Source organism: Lodderomyces elongisporus, chromosome 2 (assembly GCF_030384665.1).
Source record: "Lodderomyces elongisporus chromosome 2, complete sequence".
In the NCBI taxonomy this organism is placed as follows: domain Eukaryota; kingdom Fungi; phylum Ascomycota; class Pichiomycetes; order Serinales; family Debaryomycetaceae; genus Lodderomyces; species Lodderomyces elongisporus.
In genome coordinates this window covers 2,386,098-2,411,374 of record NC_083674.1, presented here as the reverse complement: position 1 = coordinate 2,411,374, position 25,277 = coordinate 2,386,098, and the positions used below count along the sequence as shown (strand labels likewise).

General features: G+C 40.4%; 10 protein-coding genes across 10 annotated transcripts; 8 read left to right on the top strand and 2 right to left on the bottom strand. All coding sequences in view use genetic code 12, as the record gives it.

Annotated features, from left to right (window-relative positions):
* Positions 1-354: 354 nt before the first annotated feature.
* On the top strand, positions 355-744 carry HTA1_3 (histone H2A; the record flags this gene model as incomplete). The annotated part of the gene is made up of 1 exon (XM_001527286.1): positions 355-744. The coding sequence occupies one exon, from the start codon at positions 355-357 to the stop codon at positions 742-744; it is 390 nt and encodes a 129-aa protein (XP_001527336.1).
* Positions 745-1,353: 609 nt separating this feature from the next.
* On the top strand, positions 1,354-1,859 carry PVL30_002195 (uncharacterized protein; the record flags this gene model as incomplete). The annotated part of the gene is made up of 2 exons (XM_061119347.1): positions 1,354-1,692; positions 1,779-1,859. The coding sequence occupies 2 exons, from the start codon at positions 1,354-1,356 to the stop codon at positions 1,857-1,859; spliced, it is 420 nt and encodes a 139-aa protein (XP_060975330.1).
* Positions 1,860-2,132: 273 nt separating this feature from the next.
* PVL30_002194 (uncharacterized protein) lies at positions 2,133-2,702 on the bottom strand (the record flags this gene model as incomplete). Its single annotated transcript, XM_001527285.1, has 1 exon — positions 2,133-2,702. One exon carries the CDS (start codon positions 2,700-2,702, stop codon positions 2,133-2,135), a length of 570 nt encoding a protein of 189 aa, XP_001527335.1.
* Positions 2,703-3,826: 1,124 nt separating this feature from the next.
* PVL30_002193 (uncharacterized protein) lies at positions 3,827-6,262 on the top strand (the record flags this gene model as incomplete). Its single annotated transcript, XM_001527283.2, has 1 exon — positions 3,827-6,262. The coding sequence occupies one exon, from the start codon at positions 3,827-3,829 to the stop codon at positions 6,260-6,262; it is 2,436 nt and encodes an 811-aa protein (XP_001527333.2).
* Positions 6,263-6,526: 264 nt separating this feature from the next.
* PVL30_002192 (uncharacterized protein) lies at positions 6,527-10,957 on the top strand (the record flags this gene model as incomplete). The annotated part of the gene is made up of 5 exons (XM_061119346.1): positions 6,527-6,544; positions 7,489-7,517; positions 7,820-7,892; positions 9,487-10,107; positions 10,919-10,957. The coding sequence occupies 5 exons, from the start codon at positions 6,527-6,529 to the stop codon at positions 10,955-10,957; spliced, it is 780 nt and encodes a 259-aa protein (XP_060975329.1).
* An 18-nt stretch (positions 10,958-10,975) lies between these two features.
* On the bottom strand, positions 10,976-11,710 carry PVL30_002191 (uncharacterized protein; the record flags this gene model as incomplete). The annotated part of the gene is made up of 2 exons (XM_061119345.1): positions 10,976-11,426; positions 11,706-11,710. 2 exons carry the CDS (start codon positions 11,708-11,710, stop codon positions 10,976-10,978), a joined length of 456 nt encoding a protein of 151 aa, XP_060975328.1.
* Positions 11,711-13,195: 1,485 nt separating this feature from the next.
* On the top strand, positions 13,196-14,396 carry PVL30_002190 (uncharacterized protein; the record flags this gene model as incomplete). Its single annotated transcript, XM_061119344.1, has 3 exons — positions 13,196-13,269; positions 13,638-13,892; positions 13,985-14,396. The coding sequence occupies 3 exons, from the start codon at positions 13,196-13,198 to the stop codon at positions 14,394-14,396; spliced, it is 741 nt and encodes a 246-aa protein (XP_060975327.1).
* Positions 14,397-15,504: 1,108 nt separating this feature from the next.
* Positions 15,505-18,956, top strand: PVL30_002189 (uncharacterized protein; the record flags this gene model as incomplete). Its single annotated transcript, XM_061119343.1, has 5 exons — positions 15,505-16,188; positions 16,462-16,802; positions 17,152-17,367; positions 17,460-17,835; positions 18,924-18,956. 5 exons carry the CDS (start codon positions 15,505-15,507, stop codon positions 18,954-18,956), a joined length of 1,650 nt encoding a protein of 549 aa, XP_060975326.1.
* A 23-nt stretch (positions 18,957-18,979) lies between these two features.
* On the top strand, positions 18,980-22,413 carry PVL30_002188 (uncharacterized protein; the record flags this gene model as incomplete). The annotated part of the gene is made up of 5 exons (XM_061119342.1): positions 18,980-19,663; positions 19,937-20,277; positions 20,623-20,838; positions 20,931-21,306; positions 22,381-22,413. 5 exons carry the CDS (start codon positions 18,980-18,982, stop codon positions 22,411-22,413), a joined length of 1,650 nt encoding a protein of 549 aa, XP_060975325.1.
* Positions 22,414-22,436: 23 nt separating this feature from the next.
* Positions 22,437-24,819, top strand: PVL30_002187 (uncharacterized protein; the record flags this gene model as incomplete). Its single annotated transcript, XM_061119341.1, has 4 exons — positions 22,437-23,120; positions 23,412-23,752; positions 24,061-24,315; positions 24,408-24,819. 4 exons carry the CDS (start codon positions 22,437-22,439, stop codon positions 24,817-24,819), a joined length of 1,692 nt encoding a protein of 563 aa, XP_060975324.1.
* Positions 24,820-25,277: the final 458 nt, after the last annotated feature.

Sequence of the window (25,277 nt, the reverse complement as noted above, 5' to 3'; positions counted from 1 at the left end):
TATATTATTACACGAGCATAAACGCGAACGTGTACGCAAAGGAAAACGCGCCTTGTAGCTAAAGAGTAGATAGTGTTCTTGGATTTGTTCAATTTTTTTTCTCTTTTTTTTTCTGTTTTTTTTTTTTTAAGAAAAAAATATTTTTTGCATTATGAGTGATGAAACATTTCAATTTGGTTGCAAAACTAGTATTTTATAAATACAGGTACTCCTTCTACTTCATCACAAACTTTGTCTTTTTTATTATCTTTTTCTTCTTTATTATCTTTTTCTTCTTCTCTCTATCATTTGCTCCTTTTTTTTTATTCTCTTTTTTTGTATATTCTTTTTTGGTAACTTTTTGACATCCAAGAAATGACTGGTGGTAAGGGTAAGAGCGGTGTTGCCGCTGTTGCTCAAGGAGCCTCAAACAGCAGATCTTCTAAAGCAGGCTTGACGTTTCCAGTTGGAAGAGTTCATCGGTTTTTGAGAAACGGGAATTATGCGCAGAGGATCGGATCAAGTGCACCAGTTTATTTGGCTTCTGTTTTAGAGTATTTGACAGCGGAGATTTTGGAATTAGCAGGAAATGCCGCTAGAGACAATAAGAAGTCCAGAATCATTCCCAGACATTTGCAGTTAGCAATTAGGAATGACGAAGAGCTAAACAAGCTATTGGGTCAGGTCACGATTGCGCAAGGTGGTGTTATGCCCTACATTCACCAGAACTTGTTGCCAAAAAAATCCGGAAAGGCAGCCGTTTGATTATAAAATTTACAGAGAGGGTTACTGAGGAGTCACTGGAGAGTTGTGATAACTATAGTGAGGTGTTACAATATGTTGAGCAAGCGGAGCATACATACATACATACATACATACGTACGTACAAATAATTAAATTTACATATACAAATATACATATATATGGTTGAAGCAAGTTTGGTTCTTTCTTTCTTTCTCTTTCTTTCTCTCTTTTTTTTATTATTTTCATTAGATTTCGACTTTGGGATAATCATGTATATAATTGAGTAGCACGTATCGTCCACCCTGGTGTTTACTTTCTAGCTGTTTGTAAAAAAGCTCGTAAGATCCAATGTGAATGTGTACTGTTCATTTGCGATATATCGCGTGACTTCATGAAATCTGGGGTATTTTCCAGATACATACAAAAAAACAAAAGGTACTACAAAATCTCTGAAAAAGGAACGCACAGAAACGAAAAGAAAATCAACTAGAAATAAAAATAAATAAAAAAATTGAGTAAACTCACATCAAACGCCGAAGAAAGACAAAGTGCAAAAACAACGATTAACCTTGACCAGCTTCTTTAGGATACATCTGGTTTTTATTGGCATATCTCAAACTCTTCTTTAACATGTCTCTTAGACTTAGCAAACCCAACCACACACGACGCATCAAAGCTGGCTTAATCGGAGGTGCAATCGTTATTGGAGCAACGGCAATAGTTTTGAACACGTTCCCACACTTGAAGAAATCGATATACAATTATGTCCATGGGATAAACGATGATGATGCACTGGAAGAAGAGGACAGAGAGCTACGTGATAAACCGGTAGTGGTTGAGAGTGAACAAAGGGACTACTCTGAACAAGGTCGAATTGTGGAAGTATTTCAGTCAGAGGAAGCATTCAATTCTGAATTGAGGGACATTAGCAGCTGGAGCAATGAAAAATTAATTGATTGGTTGGCAAAGGTATGTTCAGTTTTGAAGAATTGTGGAATGCTAATGTAAATGCAAACTGGAGATTGATCATTTGAATACTAACTTTTATTGTATAGAGAGATATACATTCATCAAAAGAAACAAGCCACAACCAACTTGTATCTCTAGTATCGTCAATCGCTACGAGGAAGAATTGAAAAGGGTGATACTAGTTTTGGCTTTGGCTTTGTTTTCGTGTCAAGAAGTGACATTAAATTACTGTCGATTATCATTGAAATCAAGGTGATATAGTGTCCAGCTCTAAATTTGGTCACACTCAGTTTAACTTGATATACACATCTACATTTAATTGAATTCAAATGAGATTTGATCTAAACTAGTCTATATATGAATTTTTTCTAAGCTATACGCGTATTCTAATATATTATATCGGTCTATTCTCTTTTGGTTGCACTTGTAAAATTTCAATACTATCGAGATAGGAGTCCTTGCTCAAATATTTGCCTTGTTAGGCCCTTTGATTCATCCGGGACATGAACAAAGTGAACTTTGATATTTTTCACATCTCTGTTCCTCAATTCGTCATCAAAAAGTACAAACTCGCCTTCTTGTAACTCTTGGCTCATACCTAGTTGCTTTGCAGCCAAACCGATATGTTTGATCTTGGAACCCTGGCCCCACTGAAGTGAGTCAAAGTATGTTATCGCGGGTTTGTCATTGATATGGAGCATCGACAAAAGTTTCTTTGCCACCTGAGGCGTAGCTGTCCGGCTAGCACCTATTATTTTCACGTCATTTGCAACTAGTTCCTGTATTATGGATTCAACATGTGGATAAAAGGAAAGTCTCATGCCTGATCTATCAATTACCTGTGTCGAAGACACTGATTTTATTGGGGTATCGATATGAGTGTCACACCAGCACGGCCATAAAGTGTAGTCTAGATCAAACACCACTGCTTTCGGATACTGATAATCTTTGGACGTGGTTGTGGTACCAAGTTTGTTGTGCTCAGCATTGCGGTTTGCCTTTATAGTCATGATTGACGTTATGAATGAAAAGCAGCACGAGATGAAGATACCGATGAATATGAATATGAATATGAAGGGGTGCACAAAAGAAAGAATGCAAACAAGAGTAAAATCAAAGATCTTGTAAACACTCTTTTATTTTCATATGTTGTAAAATGTACTTGAACTCTCACTGTGGCAAATGCTCAAATATCTATTGCGCTCATCTTGAAGGTGGTAATGGTAATAAATAGATATACTAATAATTGTATAGAGGAGCAAAAGCAACTTAAAAGAAGAAATTGTGATGCGCGATACAAGATTAAATTTGGTAGCAATTTCAAACCAAATTCTTTTCTCGTTTCCTTTTTCATTTTACTTACTAGAAGGAGGTGGAGAAGTGTAAGACAAAAAGTATTAGTAGGAGTAGCTGACAACACAGCACTTCTAAGCAACCGTGGGAGGTGATTAGTGGTTTAAACTGTAGAATATGATGAAAACAGGAATGAAATAGAGAGCATATATATATATATATATATATATATAAATCGAGTAGTATAACTGAGTTTAGATCTTGTACTAAAAAACAGAAAAAAACAAAGTACGGAAACGTTGAAAGATGGAGACAAGCACAAGGACACTGAAAAAGATAGGAATTTAAGATAAATATGTGACTATTGTTGTTATCACTGCTACCACAATGATCACTGCAATTACTTTCTCTGATATATAATAATAAGCAAGGAAGCGCGCGATAAGGAGATGTGGAGAGAGAGAGAGAGAGAGAGAGAGAGAGAGAGAGAGCAAAAAAAAAAGAAGGAGTGGAGTAAGGGGTGGGTGGGGAAAATTCGGACGGCAAATACGTATATACAGCCATATTCCCACACCATAAATCACTTGATTCAATCTGCTTTTAATTATCTTTAAATACTACAATCAGATTTACATACCTTTGATTCCACTTTTGCAAATACATCTTACTCAATTCACATTACAATTCAAAGAATAACTTTACCAACCCCCCCTTTTTTTTGGTTTTTTCTAATCAGACCCCCTTCCCCATAGTTGTTTACTTTCGAACTAGGTCCAAGAACAACAGCTATTCAAAATAGAAAACAAAATAAAATAACAACAGCAATTTTCAAGACTAAAGGATGACGGGCAGTAGTAGAAGCCAATTGATAACTTTCAAAGTTACCTTTGATAAGGTTGACGACAATAGGAACCATGCGTTGTCGGATGCGATAACCGTCTACTCCAGAAGAGAGACTGTTGCAAAACTAAGGTCAAAGGATGCATTAATCGAGTTTTTAAAGACCGAGTTGCCCCATATTCAAGAATTGGAAGCTTTCAATGACTATATACAATTCACTAGAAAATCCAAGAAACACAAGGATTTTGTTCCATTGAAGAGCGAAGATGACTTCAAGGCCCTTGCAAGGAGCTTGAAAGTCAAGAATCATGTAAAGTTAAATGTACAAGTTGAGCCTAAGCGGAAGCTTTTTGATACAGAATCAAAGTACAACTTAGCACAAAGGACAGAAAAGGATTTGAAGCAAAAAATCACAGAGGATATTTCCAAGTTTGGAGACGCATTGATTGAAATGGCATGGGAGCACTTTAAGGAGCTTTTTGGCAACTCTCATGATTTAAGCACAGGGGTAATGGACAAAAAACCCTTATTGACTAAGGATAATGAGTGCAAAACAAGTCAGCATAATCTTGATGCTGGTCATGATGTCGAAAAAAACGATAATCAGGTTATCCATTCAAATATTTGTTGCGATCAATGTTCACCAATTGAATTTAACCCATTGAAAGGAATTAGATATTCCTGTTTGGTCTGTGACAACTATGATTTGTGCTCAAATTGTGAAGCCAAACAGCAATCTGAGCAATTGTCTTATGGAAATCACTCTTATGAGCATCCAATGGTTAAAATTCCTAGACCAACTCAGTTTTTCACGTCAAATGCATTTGGATTGAAAGGGGCAAAACCTGACTGTAATTATTCTACAACTCAGGGATACACTGCTACCGGTTTTGGTGCCAGTGCAGGTGCAAACACTGGGGCAGGCTGCTGGCACAATAATAGATCCATTATTGAGGATATAGTTTACGACATACCACTTTCTCAATGTACCAATGACACTAGAGAGACTTTGACCGAATGGTTGAGTATGAAGGGAATAGACGGCTTTATGAAAGAGGTTGATCTTCATTTGGGGAAAAGCCAACGCTATGATGAGATTATGAATTTGCTCAATGACACAGGATTTGGGAATGCGGAATCAAGACATGACTTTGTGGTTGATTTAATCAGGGGTATCTTGAAAACTGAAAACAACAATGATGATAATCATAATGAAAATCATGGTAATATTGATGGTTCTGATGATGTTGATCTCAAAAATAACATCAAAGATGAGGACAATGATGTTTTGTATACTGAAAAGGAGCAATTACTGGTTGAAAATGGAAATAATACAGATGCTTCAACGGATGGTGATGAGCGAGTTACATATGCAACGAAAGAAACTCAAACAAGACGAAGCACACTTGTTGCTAGGTTTTCAACTGTAGGAATAATGGGTGGCAAAGTTGTTTTGCAATTGATCAACAAATCTGACCAAGTTGTTAATGGTGGCAATTTGAAGTTTGAGTTTGGGCATGACATGCAAAGAAAGCTCACTTTTGTCAAGAATGCTAGTGACATAAAACCAGGTCAGGTCAAGTTCTACAAGTTGGGCAAAATTCCCGAAGAGTATGGCATTGAAAACTCAACATTCAACATCATCACGCCCACCTTGAAATTGGAAGGTAAGTTTCAATGGCAGAATGATATTGAGCTTAGTGTTGTTAGTAGAGACCATGACGATAACAATAATATCGCGGAGGGCTTCAATGTTGTTGATAGAGACAGCCCACCATTAGAAGATGAGAACACTACTGGTTTTGTACACTTGGAAAGAAAGAGTAATCTGTTGTTTCAACTAGTTGTTCTGAATTTTTCAGGTTCTGCCATTAGCGGCGAGGATTTATCGATTTCAGTTTTCAATGCAAATAGTTTGTTGATACTGAAAGTAGCCGTATTTAACGAGCATGGAATTTCCAGCGGTAAAACGTCAAAATTCAACTTGCCTTTGCAGATCAGTGAGCTTGTTTATCCAATCACAGCGGTTTTGACAAATAAGACTCAAGTTGCGAGCTGTACAATTGAAGAAGAGACGACAGAGGGCAGATTACTGATTTTCAGTAAAGAGATTGCTGCAGGAAAAACATCATCTGTTTTCTCTTCTAGAGAGGTTAAAGCTTTGGATGCGCTGCTTAATATTGGAAGCACGCAAAAGAGTGTTTCTGGAACTACTGACTGGCAATCTCAAACTGCGTCGTTTCATTCGATAGTGTTACCTTCTTTGCCTCGTGAAAGTAGCACCTCGACCGAGAGCATTTCAAGTGGGGATGCGCAAGTGGAACCGATGGATGATAAAGATGAAGAATTTGGTGAAAACTACGACTTGTTGGACTCGGACATAGAGTCACCAGACTCAGACTTTGAAGTACTCTCAATGCATAGTACAGATTCTTAGCAATGTTTTGTTGCAATGTTTCTACACGAGCAGGAACTGGTGACTCTAACATATATGATGTTTCTTTTAGGTTTTTTTTTTTTCTCCTTTTCATTTTCTGTTTGGGTATTTCCACTTTTTACTTTATAGCTTTCAGTTTGGATAGCTTGCTAGCTATGGCGATTCTATGTTTGATATTTCAATTATATATGTTTATTTGTTTGTTTGTTTATTTGTTTCTTTTCTTTTTCTTTTCTTTTCAGGTGTATGTTTGTACAATTTGTCATGTCTACTCTAATTAGAGTTTGTTTCGAAATGCGCTTTTACTACATAAAATTGGGGAAAGTCTTTTTTTTTTTTTTTGCAGATATAGAGTTATGTAGACATTTTTCTTCTGGTTACGAACTTTGGTTTAATTATTATCATTATTAGTTTTTTCTTTGGTCATTTGTCACGAGAGCGGTTTACAAACCCTAGTTGTAATTCTCATTTCTGCTCTCTAGAGTCTTGAGGATATATGTTGATTCAACATTTATGTCTTATGCTGTTTAACTTGATCAAAAATTGAAATTAAACAAAATGAGATAGCTAGTTTGGCCGAGTGGTTAAGGCGATGCCCTGCTAATGTTTTCATTAACAAAGCGGTCTAGGCATTGGGATTTTCCTTCGCAGGTTCGAATCCTGTAGCTGGCGTTATTTTTTGTAATTTTTTGTGCTCAGACTTTGCTCTTTTTATATTTTTTTTTAAATGTTTTTTTTTTTTTTCTTCTTTAATCTGTCTTGAAAGCTTTGGGAATGTACTTGAAGTTCAATAGATGTCCAAACAATAATGCTAGCGAATTGAAAGCAAAAAAGGGAAAAAAAACTTGTTAAACTAGTAAACAAGTATACTCTCCCATCTTCATCCCCTTATACTCAAAAACACTAGTATTACTATTCACATTCCATCTATATGAGCTTCGAGTAAAAAGAGAATCTCTACACCAAAGCGGAGAAAAAAAAAATTAAAAAAAAAATTAAAAATAGAAAAAAAGGGGGAGGGGGAGGAGGCAAGTACACACAAGTTATTGAATAATGGTAAAAGCATGTTACAGCAGTAGTGTCCAATTCAGAAACTCTTCGTTATATATTAATATTGTTGTTTTTCTTCATCGCTACCATTTTCTAAATATTATAAAAATTAAATAATAAAAAAATAATAAAAATAATAAAAAAATAATAATAAAAATAATAATAAAAAAAAACAGGCTGCTGGATTTTTGTACTATAGAGCATTGTATCACCATACAAGTTATGGTTGCAAAACATAGTGGACAAAGCGCACAACACTCTTTTTTTTTTCTTTCATTTCATTTCATTTCTTTTTCTTTTGCAAATAAATATTCGTTAAAACATAAAAAAAAAATATAATAAAGACGTGAATAACAAATGAAGAACAAAGCCGAATGTTTATTCGAAAGTATCTTATCTCTTCTTCTGCATAATAAACACTACACACAAAGATAGGTAATAATTTTGCTTAAACAATTGATTTTATTTATTGGCAACAACCTCTTAAGCTACGCAACCGTAAAGAAGGTCACACCCAACTAAAACAGAACTTTTGCAAAGTGACCTATCACCATTTAATGTTCACGGAATTATTAGAATAGTAGGTGTGACCCAACTGATCAATTTTTAAACCCCACTTTCCCCTCAACCTTTCTTCCCCCTCCCCCTATTTTTTTTTCTTTTATTCACATATTACTTTGACTAGGAGTCATCTTGATCACACCCTTTTTTTTTTTTCTCAAGAAAAAAAAATACACACAGGGACAATCTGGCAACCCCTAATTTTCATCTATTAAAAATGAAAAAGGAAAGCAAAAACAAGATCTGTGGCAAATTGTCTTTGAAAAAAAAAAAAACATAAAATAAATTGTGAAAGTGTATGTGAATAAATTATAGCTCTCAGTCTGTAATGGTTATTGGAAAGCTGTAACCATTGGAAAGTCTGGAGAGGAGAGGAGAGCGGAGGGGAGAGGAGAGGAGAGGAGGTGAAGTGTCGTCATCGTTATATTTTTACGTACTGTAGATCTTGCATGAGCATGTGCACGGGTGCATTGGCTAGCAATTTCTTAGAGGCTCGATCCCTCTTTTTTCTCCACTCTTCCAACATGTGCCAGTGAGAAGAGGGGTTAAGTGAGGAGAGAATGGGTGAAGGGTTGCGAAAACAAAAAGTTAAATAAAGTTTTCTTATGTGTATGGTAATGTGACGAGTAACCATACACCTTGTAAAGAATCATGGTTGAGCAAGAAAAGAAAAATAAAAAAAGGCGAGAGAGAGAGAGAGAGAGAGAGAGGGATTGGGAAAAGTGGGGAAAAAGGATTTACAAAAAATAGGTAGGTTGCAAACTGATCATGCAAAACTAATTTATTAGCTAGCGATCGAGGCAATAGGTGAAAGCATTCAAGACACTGCTCCTTTGTATGTATTGCTGCAAGAATTATTTGGAGAGGGTGAGAGAGAAAGAGGGGTTTACGCGTAACTGCAAGAAGTGTGACCAACCAAGAAGATGATAGTCACACAAAACACCATCTGCAAATATTGAATCATACGACGGGGGTCAAGTAACAAACTAGAATTAAGGGGTTAGTCTTGCATTGTATGTATGTGTATGGTACACGTAATATTTTTCCAGCGCACTACCCTGAGCAAGCTGAATTTTGTTGCAAAACTCTAAAAAAAAATTTTTAATCTCCCTTTCTTTTTTAGAGAGCGCGCGCGTTGGGGGCGCGAGAAAGGAGGGTGTAAAGAGTAATGTAAGGAAAGCAAGAGCTTATAAATTCAGAACAAATCCACCATCAAAATCCCCAATAATCTGTCTTGCAAACAACAATACTCAACTCATTACAGTTTATCATAAGAGCACTTGGATACTATACCGACATATCAATCACTTAATCAAAAAGATTAAAATCAAAAAAAAAGAAATAATATATATATATATATATATGTATACATAAAGAAAATTGCAACAACCTTTCATAAGGTAGCTCACGGAACTGACTTATAAATTGTGCAGCATCTGCCATCAACAGAAGTATGTGACACCGCCTATACATAAACAACAACCTTTCAAATAGTAGTAGAAATTGACTAATAGTTCTACTATATATTTTCTAATCAATTGTTATATGATACAACTTGCACCATTCAACTAATATTCACACAAACCCTTAATACCACCCTTAAATCAAGAGAGACAAAACCAACCAAACGCAAGGTTTGGGAACCTATACCCCAATCAACCAAGCAGGTTTTCCAAAACCTCAAATCAACTTTGGCGAAGGGATTCAAACCTTCGCAAACACTTGGGAAATCACCCTCAGGTGCACCACTGCTGGAAACACCAGTTAAAAAGCTTACCAAGAAAGAGGCCGAAAGGTTTCTTCTTGTAGAGGGAATACACAAAAGTATTGCCGACTGCCTCAGGAGAACCTGGAAGTACGACGAAACTTTCAGTGTTTTTCTTAGGCACCAAGAATTCACAACCAATATCGAGTCCTACCATGCAAAGCTGTTTCAAAGAGTAAGAAAGCTGTGGGGATGCCTGGAATCCACCTATTTACAGTCATTTGCGTCCATGGAAGACTCCATAACAAAAATAGGCAGCACCGCCTACAAATCTACAGATGGAAAATTTCTCATCTACAAGATTTCAGAAGAACACTCCCAAGACATCAGGAGAGAGCTTCCCAGAATGGGAAGCCACTACAAAGAGGCATCATTGATACTTCCCCACTTCCAACTCTTGAAAATGAATTTTGGAGGGGAGGAAACTATCTATGCAGTAAGTCCGGCATACGAGCACCAAGCAACTGAGGTATATTACTTGGGCACACAAGAAACAAGCCAGACAAACACAAATACCTCGAACACATACACATTTACAGACACAGACACAGACACAAACACAAACACCACACGCACATACAATTACATGACACGCAGAAACAAACGCGCATACGACGTGGGCGAACCCAGACCCACCTTCGCAACACTTTGCACCAACTCCGTTGTCCATAAGTCCTCATTTCTGAAGCCATTATACCACCCCATTGACCAGGGCTGTCCAACAGGCAATGTCCGCCACATACGCCAGGGGGAGGGGGTTTAGAAGGTTTTTCAGGTTTGGCAGAGCAAAGGTCAAAACACCAGAAGAATACGCTGCTTGGTTGATTAAGACTTTAGATCAGCACATTGAGGTTATCGAGGGGGAACTACATCTAGAAAAGTTCAAAATCAAAACACTACCCCCAACTACCAGCTTCACTCGCTACATAAAAAACATAAAAGCGAGGATCAAAAGTCTAATGCTGGTCTCAACCAAGTAATAAAAGGAAAAAAAAAAAAAAAAAAAAGAAATACAAAAACAGACGGACAAAAAAAAAGCACGTTACTGTCACTGGTGCTATTCCTGATGTTATCTCTGTTGATGCTTCACGGACGACTATATCACAAACCCAACCATGATCCCAAAGCAGGGGGAGCCCACCGACCTCTGCTACCGTTTTCCATAGCCTACCACAACATTGCACTAGTGTAGCTGCCGACTCACACATTTATTCTGAACTTGATCTTGCACGGAGGACAAAAAATGTCGAGGATGCATATGCACTAGGAGTATCAACAAGGCACAGCGGGATCATATTATCACAGGTTGGGTTGTGTAAGTCACCGTGCAAGTTGTTTCAGATGGTGCAGAAGAAAAGCTTGTGGAATCTGCTTCCGGGGTTTGTTAATGTTGCATCAAAATCATTGTTTGCTCGTGTTGGAATAGCACCACTACTACTGCTACTGCTGCTGCTACCACTACTGCTACCACTACTGCTACCACTACTGCTACCACTACTGCTACCACTACTGCTACTGCTACTGCTGCTGCTACTGCTATCACTACTGCTACTACGATCACCACCACCACTACTAATATTTATCATAGAAAACATTGGAAACATATTTGTCATAGTGTGTGCTATCCAGTGTCGACCAAGATTTATAGCAGGAACAGCAACACCACCAGACATAACATCAGCAACACCATCAGCAACGCAGCCAATGACAGTAACGTGTTTTTTTTGTCCGTCTGTTTTTTTCCCCTTTATTACTTGGTTGAGACCGGCATTAAACTTTTGATCCTCGCTTTTATGTTTTTTATGTAGCGAGTGAAGTTGGTAGTTGGGGGTAGTGTTTTGATTTTGAACTTTTCTAGATGCAATTCCCCTCAATAACGGTGCAAAGTGTTGCGAAGGTGGGTCTGGGTTCGCCCATGTCGTATGCTTGTTTGTTTCTGCGTGTCACGTAATTGTATGTGCGTGTGGTGTTTGTGTCTGTGTTTGAGGTATTTGTGTTTTTCAGGCTTGCTTCTTGTGCGCCCAAGTAATATGCCTCAGTTGCTTGGTGCTCTTATGCCGGACTTACTGCATAGATAGTTTCCTCCCCTCCAAACTTCATTTTCAAGAGTTGGAAGTGGGGAAGTATCAATGATGCCTCTTTATAGTGGCTACCCATTCTGGGAAGCTCTCTCCTGATGTCTTGGGAGTGTTCTTCTGAAATCTTGTATATGAGAAATTTTCCATCTGTAGATTTATAGGCGGTGCTGCCAATTTTTGTTATGGAGTTTTCTATGGACGCATGTCACATAGCGACTTAAGTAAGTCGCATTGTGCCATTATTTCTGTGAGACAGAAATTAGTGTCATTACCAATTATTCAGGATAATAGAGAAACAAACGAGTTAAGTTAATATAGAAGAATATAAATAGGAAGTAGAAGTCGCACTTTGGACTTCTATCAAATTGTATAGAAATATCGATAAATAACATATTTTACGGTCACAACAAGTTAAGCACAATCTAGTGGATATTCAGAGGAATTGATCAGTCTACTGAATCTCTTCACATATAGGTTGTGCAAGACAAACTACAATTTGCACTTAAACACTGTGTTGTTATTACAGCATCTTCAGATACCGGAACACTTTCTCAGAATGTGTAGGTTCTAAGCATAAATGTAATCGCTGGTTCTAGTGAGCGAGAAGCAAGATTCTAGTGGACAGCAGTCGCACACTTACGTTAACTAACGTGGCTATGTGACAACGCAAATGACTGTAAATAGGTGGATTCCAGGCATCCCCACAGCTTTCTTACTCTTTGAAACAGCTTTGCATGGTAGGACTCGATATTGGTTGTGTATTCTTGGTGCCTAAGAAAAACACTGAAAGTTTCGTCGTACTTCCAGGTTCTCCTGAGGCAGTCGGCAATACTTTTGTGTATTCCCTCTACAAGAAGAAACCTTTCGGCCTCTTTCTTGGTAAGCTTTTTAACTGGTGTTTCCAGCAGTGGTGCACCTGAGGGTGATTTCCCAGGTGTTTGCGAAGGTTTGAATCCCTTCGCCAAAGTTGATTTGAGGTTTTGGAAAACCTGCTTGGTTGATTGGGGTACAGGTTCTCCGGGAAGTTGAAACCGAACCTTGCGTTTGGCTGGCTTTTCCCCCTTTGACTTGGGGGAGGTGTTAAAAGCGTTTTTAAAAAATGACATTATTTAAGATTTAATTAAGTAAACTAACTGGTAAAGTCTGACTCGTTTAAACTGTACTAAGTGAGACTTTGGTTGTGGGTTTACTTCTGGCGAAAGAAGAAGAAGAAAAAGGAAAAGAAGAAAAAGAAAAGGGCAAAAAAAGGTTTGAGGTCACAAGGGTTTTGTTTGTGGATATTTATACTTCACCAAGTAGCCCTCTCGCCACGCCTTGTGGTTGGAGACTAACAAGTAAATTGTGTTATGCCATATACATTTTGGTTGCAAAACCCGCGAGGAAGTGAGGGGAACAGAAGGGCGAGGAAATCCCTTCTGGTAGCTCAGCAGTGTGTGTGCAATTGTATGCGCTACCAAACGCGTCGTAACAAAAAACCAAATGGATGCTGCCAAATGGGTGCTGCCAATAGTGTGTGGCTGTAGCAGAAAGTGGACAACCAGAGTGGATGAATTGTGTGTTTGGATGCATGTTGGCTCAACATTACCCACAGCCTTATACAGAATGTTCAATTTTGTAGGCTGAGTACGAAATAGAAGAATAGTTCAATTACAAATAGCAGAGTGTATACATAAACAGAAAAATGTGTTAATATTAGAAAAAAAAAGTGCAAACTCAAAGAAAGCGCTTCAAATTTGTTAAAAAATTTTACTGGTGTTATTTCTGGTGGTGTTGCTGATGCTGTTTCTGCCATTGCTGTTTTCACTATTGATGTTGCAGCTTCACGGACGACTATATCACAAACCCAACCATGATCCCAAAGCAGGGGGAGCCCACCGACCTCTGCTACCGTTTTCCATAGCCTACCACAACATTGCACTAGTGTAGCTGCCGACTCACACATTTATTCTGAACTTGGCAGATCCTGCGACAAAATGGCGCCTTTGTCGTATGATCTTGTACGGGGGACGAAAAATGTGGAGGATGCATATGCACTAGGGGTATCAGCAAGGCACAGCGGGATCATATTATCACAGGTTGGGTTGTGTAAGTCACCGTGCAAGTTGTTTCAGATGGTGCAGAAGAAAAGCTTGTGGAATCTGCTTCCGGGGTTTGTTAATGTTGCATCAAAATCATTGTTTGCTCGTGTTGGAATAGCACCACTACTACTACCACCACTAATATTTATCATATTTATCATATTTATTATATCCAACATATTTATTATAGTGTGTGCTATCCGACGTCGACCAAACTCAAACTATGCCATTCAAACTTGTCAGAAATGTTTTTGGTGTTATTCCTGGTGTTTTTTCCTGGTTGTGTCACTGGTTGCGTTGCTGATGGTGTTGCTGGTTGTGTTGCTGATGGTGTTGCTGGTTGTGTTGCTGATGTTATGTCTGGTTGTGTTGCTGATGTTATGTCTGGTTGTGTTGCTGGTGTTATGTCTGGTGGTGTTACTGATGTTATGTCTGGTTGTGTTGCTGGTGTTATGTCTGGTTGTGTTGCTGGTGTTATGTCTGGTGGTGTTACTGATGTTATGTCTGGTGGTGTTGCTGATGGTGTTGCTGATGGTGTTGCTGATGTTATGTCTGGTGGTGTTGCTGTTCCTGCTATTAATCTTTGCACTTTTTTTTTCTAATATTAACACACTTTTCTGTTTATGTAAACACTCTGCTATTTGTAATTGAACCATTCTTCTATTTCGCATTCAGCCTACAAAATTGAACGTTCTGTATATTTCGCGCAATCGCTGTCATTGCAAACTAGAGTATCTCGGGTTGGAGTATGTGTATGTATACGCGCACGTGAGCTGCTGTGAACGAGTTAACCTCAGATACACGTAATATACACGTAAGATGGACGCGCGCGGGTGGGTGTGTACTTTACAAAAAACTTTACAAAAAAACACTACAGTGGGCAGCAGCAGTGATAGGAGCCAGATTCTCCCTATGTTCTGGAAGTGGCGCATTTTTGTAGAACTGGCATAGGATCCAGCCTGGGGTTCAACCTAGGGCTCAACCTGGGATCCGGCCTATATGATGTAAATGTATGGGGCGGGGAAAGAGGGAGGGAGTAGCTGAGCCCACAGTTTTCCTCAAACTTCAGTAGAAAAATGTTTCCCTGTAAATTCGCACCAAACTCAGGGGAATAATCAACACACACAAACAATTCTCGACTCGTTGCAAGCTTGACGGCAATCCGTCGAGAATTGTTTGTGGAGATAGAATGCATTGCAGGATGTATAAGGTTGTAGATTGTGTTGAGCCAACATGCATCCAAACACACAATTCATCCACTCTGGTTGTCCACTTTCTGCTACAGCCACACACTATTGGCAGCACCCATTTGGCAGCACCCATTTGGCAGCACCCATTTGGTTTTTTGTTACGACGCGTTTGGTAGCGCATACAATTGCACACACACTGCTGAGCTACCAGAAGGGATTTCCTCGCCCTTCTGTTCCCCTCACTTCCTCGCGGGTTTTGCAACCAAAATGTATATGGCATAACACAATTTACTTGTTAGTCTCCAACCACAAGGCGTGGCGAGAGGGCTACTTGGTGAAGTATAAATATCCACAAACAAAACCCTTGTGACCTCAAACCTTTTTTTGCCCTTTTCTTTTTCTTCTTTTCCTTTTTCTTCTTCTTCTTTCGCCAGAAGTAAACCCACAACCAAAGTCTCACTTAGTACAGTTTAAACGAGTCAGACTTTACCAGTTAGTTTACTTAATTAAATCTTAAATAATGTCATTTTTTAAAAACGCTTTTAACACCTCCCCCAAGTCAAAGGGGGAAAAACCAGCCGAACGCAAGGTTCGGTTTCAACTTCCCGGAGAACCTGTACCCCAATCAACCAAGCAGGTTTTCCAAAACCTCAAATCAACTTTGGCGAAGGGATTCAAACCTTCGCAAACACCTGGGAAATCACCCTCAGGTGCACCACTGCTGGAAACACCAGTTAAAAAGCTTACCAAGAAAGAGGCCGAAAGGTTTCTTCTTGTAGAGGGAATACACAAAAGTATTGCCGACTGCCTCAGGAGAACCTGGAAGTACGACGAAACTTTCAGTGTTTTTCTTAGGCACCAAGAATACACAACCAATATCGAGTCCTACCATGCAAAGCTGTTTCAAAGAGTAAGAAAGCTGTGGGGATGCCTGGAATCCACCTATTTACAGTCATTTGCGTCCATGGAAGACTCCATAACAAAAATAGGCAGCACCGCCTACAAATCTACAGATGGAAAATTTCTCATCTACAAGATTTCAGAGGAACACTCCGAAGACATCAGGAGAGAGCTTCCCAGAATGGGAAGCCACTACAAAGAGGCATCATTGATACTTCCCCACTTCCAACTCTTGAAAATGAATTTTGGAGGGGAGGAAACTATCTATGCAGTAAGTCCGGCATACGACCACCAAGCAACTGAGGTATATTACTTGGGCACACAAGAAACAAGCCTGAAAAACACATATACCTCAAACACATACACATTTACAGACACAGACACAAACACAAACACAAACACAAACACAAACACAGACACAAACACAAACACCACACGCACATACAATTACATGACACGCAGGAACAAACGCGCATGTGACATGGGCGAACCCAGACCCACCTTCGCAACACTTTGCACCAACTCCGTTGTCCATAAGTCCTCATTTCTGAGGCCATTATACCACCCCATTGACCAGGGCTGTCCAACAGGCAATGTCCGCTTCCCCTTACTTACCAAAGAACGCGAGGACATCCTTCACAAATTGCAAAGGGACACGACCCATCTTATAGCCAGAAACAAAACAGGCTATAAGCTTCTAGTTGGGGTGGAGAGAAAAGTGGGTAGTCGACCAGGAATCCAAGTGCGGATTGTCGACTACCACAGGACATACACCAGGGAGAGGGGGTTTAGAAGGTTTTTTAGGTTTTTTAGGTTTGGAGGAGCAAATGTCAAAACACCAGAAGAATACGCTGCTTGGTTGATTAAGACTTTAGATCAGCACATTGAGGTTATCGAGGGGGAACTACATCTAGAAAAGTTCAAAATCAAAACACTACCCCCAACTACCAGCTTCACTCGCTGCATAAAAAACATAAAAGCGAGGATCAAAAGTCTAATGCTGGTCTCAACCAAGTAATAAAAGGAAAAAAAAAAAAAAAAAAAAAAAAAAATACAAAAACAGACGGACAAAAAAAAAGCACGTTACTGTCACTGGTGCTATTTCTGATGTTACCTCTGTTGCTGCTTCACGGATGACTATATCACAAACCCAACCATGATCCCAAAGCAGGGGGAGCCCACCGACCTCTGCTACCGTTTCCCATAGCCTACCACAACATTGCACTAGTGTAGCTGCCGACTCACACATTTATTCTGAACTTGGCAGATCCTGCGACAAAATGGCGCCTTTGTCGTATGATCTTGTACGGGGAACGAAAAATGTGGAGGATGCATATGCACTAGGGGTATCAACAAGGCACAGCGGGATCATATTATCACAGGTTGGGTTGTGTAAGTCACCGTGCAAGTTGTTTCAGATGGTGCAGAAGAAAAGCTTGTGGAATCTGCTTCCGGGGTTTGTTAATGTTGCATCAAAATCATTGTTTGCTCGTGTTGGAATAGCACCACTACTACTACCACCACTAATATTTATCATATTTATCATATTTATTATATCCAACATATTTATTATAGTGTGTGCTATCCGACGTCGACCAAACTCAAACTATGCCATTCAAACTTGTCAGAAATGTTTTTGGTGTTATTCCTGGTGTTTTTTCCTGGTTGTGTCACTGGTTGCGTTGCTGATGGTGTTGCTGGTTGTGTTGCTGATGGTGTTGCTGGTTGTGTTGCTGATGTTATGTCTGGTTGTGTTGCTGATGTTATGTCTGGTTGTGTTGCTGGTGTTATGTCTGGTGGTGTTACTGATGTTATGTCTGGTTGTGTTGCTGGTGTTATGTCTGGTTGTGTTGCTGGTGTTATGTCTGGTGGTGTTACTGATGTTATGTCTGGTGGTGTTGCTGATGGTGTTGCTGATGGTGTTGCTGATGTTATGTCTGGTGGTGTTGCTGTTCCTGCTATTAATCTTTGCACTTTTTTTTTCTAATATTAACACACTTTTCTGTTTATGTAAACACTCTGCTATTTGTAATTGAACCATTCTTCTATTTCGCATTCAGCCTACAAAATTGAACGTTCTGTATATTTCGCGCAATCGCTGTCATTGCAAACTAGAGTATCTCGGGTTGGAGTATGTGTATGTATACGCGCACGTGAGCTGCTGTGAACGAGTTAACCTCAGATACACGTAATATACACGTAAGATGGACGCGCGCGGGTGGGTGTGTACTTTACAAAAAACTTTACAAAAAAACACTACAGTGGGCAGCAGCAGTGATAGGAGCCAGATTCTCCCTATGTTCTGGAAGTGGCGCATTTTTGTAGAACTGACATAGGATCCAGCCTGGGGTTCAACCTAGGGCTCAACCTGGGATCCGGCCTATATGATGTAAATGTATGGGGCGGGGAAAGAGGGAGGGAGTAGCTGAGCCCACAGTTTTCCTCAAACTTCAGTAGAAAAATGTTTCCCTGTAAATTCGCACCAAACTCAGGGGAATAATCAACACACACAAACAATTCTCGACTCGTTGCAAGCTTGACGGCAATCCGTCGAGAATTGTTTGTGGAGATAGAATGCATTGCAGGATGTATAAGGTTGTAGATTGTGTTGAGCCAACATGCATCCAAACACACAATTCATCCACTCTGGTTGTCCACTTTCTGCTACAGCCACACACTATTGGCAGCACCCATTTGGCAGCACCCATTTGGCAGCACCCATTTGGTTTTTTGTTACGACGCGTTTGGTAGCGCATACAATTGCACACACACTGCTGAGCTACCAGAAGGGATTTCCTCGCCCTTCTGTTCCCCTCACTTCCTCGCGGGTTTTGCAACCAAAATGTATATGGCATAACACAATTTACTTGTTAGTCTCCAACCACAAGGCGTGGCGAGAGGGCTACTTGGTGAAGTATAAATATCCACAAACAAAACCCTTGTGACCTCAAACCTTTTTTTGCCCTTTTCTTTTTCTTCTTTTCCTTTTTCTTCTTCTTCTTTCGCCAGAAGTAAACCCACAACCAAAGTCTCACTTAGTACAGTTTAAACGAGTCAGACTTTACCAGTTAGTTTACTTAATTAAATCTTAAATAATGTCATTTTTTAAAAACGCTTTTAACACCTCCCCCAAGTCAAAGGGGGAAAAACCAGCCGAACGCAAGGTTCGGTTTCAACTTCCCGGAGAACCTGTACCCCAATCAACCAAGCAGGTTTTCCAAAACCTCAAATCAACTTTGGCGAAGGGATTCAAACCTTCGCAAACACCTGGGAAATCACCCTCAGGTGCACCACTGCTGGAAACACCAGTTAAAAAGCTTACCAAGAAAGAGGCCGAAAGGTTTCTTCTTGTAGAGGGAATACACAAAAGTATTGCCGACTGCCTCAGGAGAACCTGGAAGTACGACGAAACTTTCAGTGTTTTTCTTAGGCACCAAGAATACACAACCAATATCGAGTCCTACCATGCAAAGCTGTTTCAAAGAGTAAGAAAGCTGTGGGGATGCCTGGAATCCACCTATTTACAGTCATTTGCGTCCATGGAAGACTCCATAACAAAAATAGGCAGCACCGCCTACAAATCTACAGATGGAAAATTTCTCATCTACAAGATTTCAGAGGAACACTCCGAAGACATCAGGAGAGAGCTTCCCAGAATGGGAAGCCACTACAAAGAGGCATCATTGATACTTCCCCACTTCCAACTCTTGAAAATGAATTTTGGAGGGGAGGAAACTATCTATGCAGTAAGTCCGGCATACGACCACCAAGCAACTGAGGTATATTACTTGGGCACACAAGAAACAAGCCTGAAAAACACATATACCTCAAACACATACACATTTACAGACACAGACACAAACACAAACACAAACACAAACACAAACACAGACACAAACACAAACACCACACGCACATACAATTACATGACACGCAGGAACAAACGCGCATGTGACATGGGCGAACCCAGACCCACCTTCGCAACACTTTGCACCAACTCCGTTGTCCATAAGTCCTCATTTCTGAGGCCATTATACCACCCCATTGACCAGGGCTGTCCAACAGGCAATGTCCGCTTCCCCTTACTTACCAAAGAACGCGAGGACATCCTTCACAAATTGCAAAGGGACACGACCCATCTTATAGCCAGAAACAAAACAGGCTATAAGCTTCTAGTTGGGGTGGAGAGAAAAGTGGGTAGTCGACCAGGAATCCAAGTGCGGATTGTCGACTACCACAGGACATACACCAGGGAGAGGGGGTTTAGAAGGTTTTTTAGGTTTTTTAGGTTTGGAGGAGCAAATGTCAAAACACCAGAAGAATACGCTGCTTGGTTGATTAAGACTTTAGATCAGCACATTGAGGTTATCGAGGGGGAACTACATCTAGAAAAGTTCAAAATCAAAACACTACCCCCAACTACCAGCTTCACTCGCTGCATAAAAAACATAAAAGCGAGGATCAAAAGTCTAATGCTGGTCTCAACCAAGTAATAAAAGGAAAAAAAAAAAAAAAAAAAAAAATACAAAAACAGACGGACAAAAAAAAAGCACGTTACTGTCACTGGTGCTATTTCTGATGTTACCTCTGTTGCTGCTTCACGGATGACTATATCACAAACCCAACCATGATCCCAAAGCAGGGGGAGCCCACCGACCTCTGCTACCGTTTCCCATAGCCTACCACAACATTGCACTAGTGTAGCTGCCGACTCACACATTTATTCTGAACTTGGCAGATCCTGCGACAAAATGGCGCCTTTGTCGTATGATCTTGTACGGGGAACGAAAAATGTGGAGGATGCATATGCACTAGGGGTATCAACAAGGCACAGCGGGATCATATTATCACAGGTTGGGTTGTGTAAGTCACCGTGCAAGTTGTTTCAGATGGTGCAGAAGAAAAGCTTGTGGAATCTGCTTCCGGGGTTTGTTAATGTTGCATCAAAATCATTGTTTGCTCGTGTTGGAATAGCACCACTACTACTACCACCACTAATATTTATCATATTTATCATATTTATTATATCCAACATATTTATTATAGTGTGTGCTATCCGACGTCGACCAAACTCAAACTATGCCATTCAAACTTGTCAGAAATGTTTTTGGTGTTATTCCTGGTGTTTTTTCCTGGTTGTGTCACTGGTTGCGTTGCTGATGGTGTTGCTGGTTGTGTTGCTGATGGTGTTGCTGGTTGTGTTGCTGATGTTATGTCTGGTTGTGTTGCTGATGTTATGTCTGGTTGTGTTGCTGGTGTTATGTCTGGTGGTGTTACTGATGTTATGTCTGGTTGTGTTGCTGGTGTTATGTCTGGTTGTGTTGCTGGTGTTATGTCTGGTGGTGTTACTGATGTTATGTCTGGTGGTGTTGCTGATGGTGTTGCTGATGGTGTTGCTGATGTTATGTCTGGTGGTGTTGCTGTTCCTGCTATTAATCTTTGCACTTTTTTTTTCTAATATTAACACACTTTTCTGTTTATGTAAACACTCTGCTATTTGTAATTGAACCATTCTTCTATTTCGCATTCAGCCTACAAAATTGAACGTTCTGTATATTTCGCGCAATCGCTGTCATTGCAAACTAGAGTATCTCGGGTTGGAGTATGTGTATGTATACGCGCACGTGAGCTGCTGTGAACGAGTTAACCTCAGATACACGTAATATACACGTAAGATGGACGCGCGCGGGTGGGTGTGTACTTTACAAAAAACTTTACAAAAAAACACTACAGTGGGCAGCAGCAGTGATAGGAGCCAGATTCTCCCTATGTTCTGGAAGTGGCGCATTTTTGTAGAACTGACATAGGATCCAGCCTGGGGTTCAACCTAGGGCTCAACCTGGGATCCGGCCTATATGATGTAAATGTATGGGGCGGGGAAAGAGGGAGGGAGTAGCTGAGCCCACAATTATCCTCAAACTTCAGCAGAAAAGAGTTTTCCCGTAAATTCGCACCAAACTCAGGGGAATAATCAACACACACAAACAATTCTCGACTCGTTGCAAGCTTGACGGCAATCCGTCGAGAATTGTTTGTGGAGATAGAATGCATTGCAGGATGTATAAGGTTGTAGATTGTGTTGAGCCAACATGCATCCAAACACACAATTCATCCACTCTGGTTGTCCACTTTCTGCTACAGCCACACACTATTGGCAGCACCCATTTGGCAGCACCCATTTGGTTTTTTGTTACGACGCGTTTGGTAGCGCATACAATTGCACACACACTGCTGAGCTACCAGAAGGGATTTCCTCGCCCTTCTGTTCCCCTCACTTCCTCGCGGGTTTTGCAACCAAAATGTATATGGCATAACACAATTTACTTGTTAGTCTCCAACCACAAGGCGTGGCGAGAGGGCTACTTGGTGAAGTATAAATATCCACAAACAAAACCCTTGTGACCTCAAACCTTTTTTTGCCCTTTTCTTTTTCTTCTTTTCCTTTTTCTTCTTCTTCTTTCGCCAGAAGTAAACCCACAACCAAAGTCTCACTTAGTACAGTTTAAACGAGTCAGACTTTACCAGTTAGTTTACTTAATTAAATCTTAAATAATGTCATTTTTTAAAAACGCTTTTAACACCTCCCCCAAGTCAAAGGGGGAAAAACCAGCCGAACGCAAGGTTCGGTTTCAACTTCCCGGAGAACCTGTACCCCAATCAACCAAGCAGGTTTTCCAAAACCTCAAATCAACTTTGGCGAAGGGATTCAAACCTTCGCAAACACCTGGGAAATCACCCTCAGGTGCACCACTGCTGGAAACACCAGTTAAAAAGCTTACCAAGAAAGAGGCCGAAAGGTTTCTTCTTGTAGAGGGAATACACAAAAGTATTGCCGACTGCCTCAGGAGAACCTGGAAGTACGACGAAACTTTCAGTGTTTTTCTTAGGCACCAAGAATACACAACCAATATCGAGTCCTACCATGCAAAGCTGTTTCAAAGAGTAAGAAAGCTGTGGGGATGCCTGGAATCCACCTATTTACAGTCATTTGCGTCCATGGAAGACTCCATAACAAAAATAGGCAGCACCGCCTACAAATCTACAGATGGAAAATTTCTCATCTACAAGATTTCAGAGGAACACTCCGAAGACATCAGGAGAGAGCTTCCCAGAATGGGAAGCCACTACAAAGAGGCATCATTGATACTTCCCCACTTCCAACTCTTGAAAATGAATTTTGGAGGGGAGGAAACTATCTATGCAGTAAGTCCGGCATACGAGCACCAAGCAACTGAGGTATATTACTTGGGCACACAAGAAACAAGCCTGAAAAACACATATACCTCAAACACATACACATTTACAGACACAGACACAAACACAAACACAAACACAAACACAAACACAAACACAAACACAAACACAGACACAAACACAAACACCACACGCACATACAATTACATGACACGCAGGAACAAACGCGCATGTGACATGGGCGAACCCAGACCCACCTTCGCAACACTTTGCACCAACTCCGTTGTCCATAAGTCCTCATTTCTGAGGCCATTATACCACCCCATTGACCAGGGCTGTCCAACAGGCAATGTCCGCTTCCCCTTACTTACCAAAGAACGCGAGGACATCCTTCACAAATTGCAAAGGGACACGACCCATCTTATAGCCAGAAACAAAACAGGCTATAAGCTTCTAGTTGGGGTAGAGAGAAAAGTGGGTAGTCGACCAGGAATCCAAGTGCGGATTGTCGACTACCACAGGACATACACCAGGGAGAGGGGGTTTAGAAGGTTTTTTAGGTTTTTTAGGTTTGGAGGAGCAAATGTCAAAACACCAGAAGAATACGCTGCTTGGTTGATTAAGACTTTAGATCAGCACATTGAGGTTATCGAGGGGGAACTACATCTAGAAAAGTTCAAAATCAAAACACTACCCCCAACTACCAGCTTCACTCGCTGCATAAAAAACATAAAAGCGAGGATCAAAAGTCTAATGCTGGTCTCAACCAAGTAATAAAAGGAAAAAAAAAAAAAAAAAAAAAAAAAATACAAAAACAGACGGACAAAAAAAAAGCACGTTACTGTCACTGGTGCTATTTCTGATGTTACCTCTGTTGCTGCTTCACGGATGACTATATCACAAACCCAACCATGATCCCAAAGCAGGGGAGCCCACCGACCTCTGCTACCGTTTCCCATAGCCTACCACAACATTGCACTAGTGTAGCTGCCGACTCACACATTTATTCTGAACTTGGCAGATCCTGCGACAAAATGGCGCCTTTGTCGTATGATCTTGTACGGGGAACGAAAAATGTGGAGGATGCATATGCACTAGGGGTATCAACAAGGCACAGCGGGATCATATTATCACAGGTTGGGTTGTGTAAGTCACCGTGCAAGTTGTTTCAGATGGTGCAGAAGAAAAGCTTGTGGAATCTGCTTCCGGGGTTTGTTAATGTTGCATCAAAATCATTGTTTGCTCGTGTTGGAATAGCACCACTACTACTACCACCACTAATATTTATCATATTTATCATATTTATTATATCCAACATATTTATTATAGTGTGTGCTATCCGACGTCGACCAAACTCAAACTATGCCATTCAAACTTGTCAGAAATGTTTTTGGTGTTATTCCTGGTGTTTTTTCCTGGTTGTGTCACTGGTTGCGTTGCTGATGGTGTTGCTGGTTGTGTTGCTGATGGTGTTGCTGGTTGTGTTGCTGATGTTATGTCTGGTTGTGTTGCTGATGTTATGTCTGGTTGTGTTGCTGGTGTTATGTCTGGTGGTGTTACTGATGTTATGTCTGGTTGTGTTGCTGGTGTTATGTCTGGTTGTGTTGCTGGTGTTATGTCTGGTGGTGTTACTGATGTTATGTCTGGTGGTGTTGCTGATGGTGTTGCTGATGGTGTTGCTGATGTTATGTCTGGTGGTGTTGCTGTTCCTGCTATTAATCTTTGCACTTTTTTTTTCTAATATTAACACACTTTTCTGTTTATGTAAACACTCTGCTATTTGTAATTGAACCATTCTTCTATTTCGCATTCAGCCTACAAAATTGAACGTTCTGTATATTTCGCGCAATCGCTGTCATTGCAAACTAGAGTATCTCGGGTTGGAGTATGTGTATGTATACGCGCACGTGAGCTGCTGTGAACGAGTTAACCTCAGATACACGTAATATACACGTAAGATGGACGCGCGCGGGTGGGTGTGTACTTTACAAAAAACTTTACAAAAAAACACTACAGTGGGCAGCAGCAGTGATAGGAGCCAGATTCTCCCTATGTTCTGGAAGTGGCGCATTTTTGTAGAACTGGCATAGGATCCAGCCTGGGGTTCAACCTAGGGCTCAACCTGGGATCCGGCCTATATGATGTAAATGTATGGGGCGGGGAAAGAGGGAGGGAGTAGCTGAGCCCACAATTATCCTC